This window comes from Azolla caroliniana, unplaced genomic scaffold (genome assembly GCF_043228905.1).
Source record: "Azolla caroliniana isolate FFs.n. ecotype wild unplaced genomic scaffold, voAzoCaro1.0.p SCAF_12, whole genome shotgun sequence".
Taxonomy (NCBI): Eukaryota; Viridiplantae; Streptophyta; class Polypodiopsida; order Salviniales; family Salviniaceae; genus Azolla; species Azolla caroliniana.
The window spans coordinates 10,843,594-10,846,375 of NW_028230447.1; the positions used below are offsets into that span (position 1 = coordinate 10,843,594).

Consider the following 2,782-nt stretch of genomic DNA (forward strand, 5'->3'; position numbering starts at 1 on the left):
TTCGTGGGCAATATGATAACATGTGCGGTTCTCCAGAAAATATTCATAAAAGACGGATGAAGATTCTTCACTTATGGAGGAAGGTGCCTCTCTTTGTAATGACAAATCAAAGACCTCAATGGAATTATCATCTTCCATGGACCCTTTCTTGATACAAAACCAACATGCTAATGTACCGTTTAAGGTTCAGAAGCCCTGTATAAGTTGTTTTTCTATGTACAGGTTTAGGTGTATATACATTACGCTGTAAGCCTACGGGTAGATAACTTTTACTTATATTTTTTCGATATTTTTAATACTAATGAAGAAAATCTTTCAAGAAAAAAAAAAGGAAACAAATTTGGCTAGTAGATTATGTGAACATAATACTAAATTAGAATGCTACCATTTTTATGGATGACAAGTGATCTAGAAGGTATCTTTTTCAAATTTTTGTAAGGATTATTAGTTCATTCATGTCATAGCATTGATATACATATTCATTATGTAGTTCCTACAGGCTACAATTGACACTAGTTGTTTGTCTTTCTTTATAAAATAAGGTTATTAAGATGAAACAAATCCTTGTTTCTCACATCATTTGTGGAAAGGCCTTATGGTGTGTGGAAGGTATTTGTGAACTAGAATTAAAAAACATATGGTCTTCTAATGTTTTAAGTAGTTTTCCATCTCACGTTGCTCCTCCAAAAGCATGTACCCAAGAGTAATGTATATATAAGCTCTTGTCTATCTTTCCCATGGATGTCCATGGTAACATTAAGAGTCTAGAGATCAAATTGCTACCAAGGTTTAGTAACGAATGAGGTAGAATTAAAATGATTGGAGACCTAATTGTTGAGCACCATGATATATTCCCGAATTTCGGTGTACAAACCTCAAATATGATTAGATGGGATACCCAAGATAGATCTTTTAGCAACTCAAGTATGTAGATTTTTGTAGCACCTTAATCACATTCCCACGAGTTTTGAGCATGTGAAAGCGTGGTGCTTGCTACCCAATATGGCGACAATGCCTAGGAGACACCGAACATTGGACTAGAAACATGCGACGACATGGGTTTCCTTCAGCATCAGTTTTAGAGTATCGAGGCGTACCGCGGAGGCGGTTGAAAAAATGGGTGGGACTATCACCAATGAGCCCAAAGTTGGCATCAGGATCACCCACCTGTGACACATGCACATGATCAAACCCCAACGTCGGCAACAACTCTTCGGGCCAGTCACTATGGAAGAAGAAAGGTGCTTGCAATTCAAGCCCTAGTAGTTGGGTCGAAGATTCATTGAGGAGGTCAGCCACTACTCGTGTCCCACATGCGGAGCCACGTGCTATCCTCCGGAGCACCGCACACGCCTCCTCGTCCCGTAGGTAATACAGAAGGCCTTCCAACACCCACACCGTATCACTACTACTACTACTACTACTACTACTACTACTACTACTACTAACGGTAGTACTAGTACTAGTGGTAGAGCTAGAACTAGAACTAGAACTAATAGGAGTAGGAGTTGGAGGAGTAGTAGAACAATTCCGTGAAGACCATCTGCCGCCTTCGTCTTTCTCTTCCCCTTCACTGATCTCATCGCCTCTGTTGCTGCTGCTACTGCCGCCATCTCTGAACCCCACATCTCGAAGCTTTTGCCACCACTCATTTGTGGCCAGATCGGCGGGGACCCTTTCCACCTTGGCTGCATACATTTCACGAGATTTCTCTCTTCTACCGCCGCCACCGCCGCCCACCTCTTCTTCTTCTTCTTCTTCTTCTTCTTCTTCTTCTTCAAGGAGGAGTAAGGCAGCTTTGGCCTCCAACACCCTCGGCAAATCCACCTCGTACACGTGGCATCCCTCCAAGCACTTCAGCCTGAACGCCCTTGTGTCCATCCCTGCGTGTATTATGTGCGTGTTTCCCATGAAAACCAACAATCAACACCCCACCACATCATTCATATCAATATGTATATATATATGTACATAATACTCTCTCTCTCTCTCTCTCTCTCTCTCTCTCTCGGGACGTCGGTCACACATAATGCCAATCAATTCAAAGCTTTCCTCATATATCTCCTCTAACAAATTTGGGGCTTGCAAGGTCTTGCCTCCTCATCGCACCACCAAAGTACTGTTAAGCTTAAATGTGTAATTCATGACATTCCACCCTGTTTGGGGGATGATCCATCCATATTGGAGTCTAGCAGCCTCTCTCATGCACTAACTATATCTATCTTCTAGTTCCAATTAGAAGTATCGTTGGTTTCATTCAGCAAATCATCTAATGTATGGTGGTTAAGTAAGTATGAGCCTAAATACATTTGTTCATTGACAACAACATTACATTATAGTGTTTGTTTACCTGCACCAAGGAGAACTACTTGGGGAGGTTTGTGGGGGAACGAGTCTCGGCACTGCCGCACAGCAGCTTCAATCATTCGATCAAACCAGAGCGTCCGGACAGCGAGCATGACTCCAGCGGTGCCACGAGGGCCACCATCCAAACATTCGGGCATCATCATCTTGTTGCAAAGACGGCGAAGGTAAGCTTCCCCCGCCAAGAAACCTGCCAAATGGTCATGGATGACATGTGACCATAACGCACGCCCGGCTGCAGTCTGCCTTGCTGTACGCTCACGTGCATCTTCTTCTCGATCCAGCATTTCATGCACCTGTCTCATCTTGTCCGTGTACAAGCGACAGACTGCGTCCACATGCTCGCTCACGCTCACCACTGATGGCGATGGCGTCATCATGAACGGATCCAGGACGGCTCTTCTCTCATTTGTCATGG

The 2,782-nt window shown here is 43.6% G+C and overlaps 1 protein-coding gene across 1 annotated transcript; it reads right to left on the minus strand.

Annotated features, from left to right (window-relative positions):
- Nucleotides 1-626: 626 nt before the first annotated feature.
- Nucleotides 627-2,782, minus strand: LOC147857124 (Leucine carboxyl methyltransferase). Its single transcript, XM_087328789.1, has 2 exons — nucleotides 2,351-2,782; nucleotides 627-1,883 (listed from the first exon to the last, which is right to left on the minus strand). The coding sequence occupies exons 1-2, from the start codon at nucleotides 2,778-2,780 to the stop codon at nucleotides 994-996; spliced, it is 1,320 nt and encodes a 439-aa protein (XP_087184915.1). The 5' UTR covers nucleotides 2,781-2,782; the 3' UTR covers nucleotides 627-993.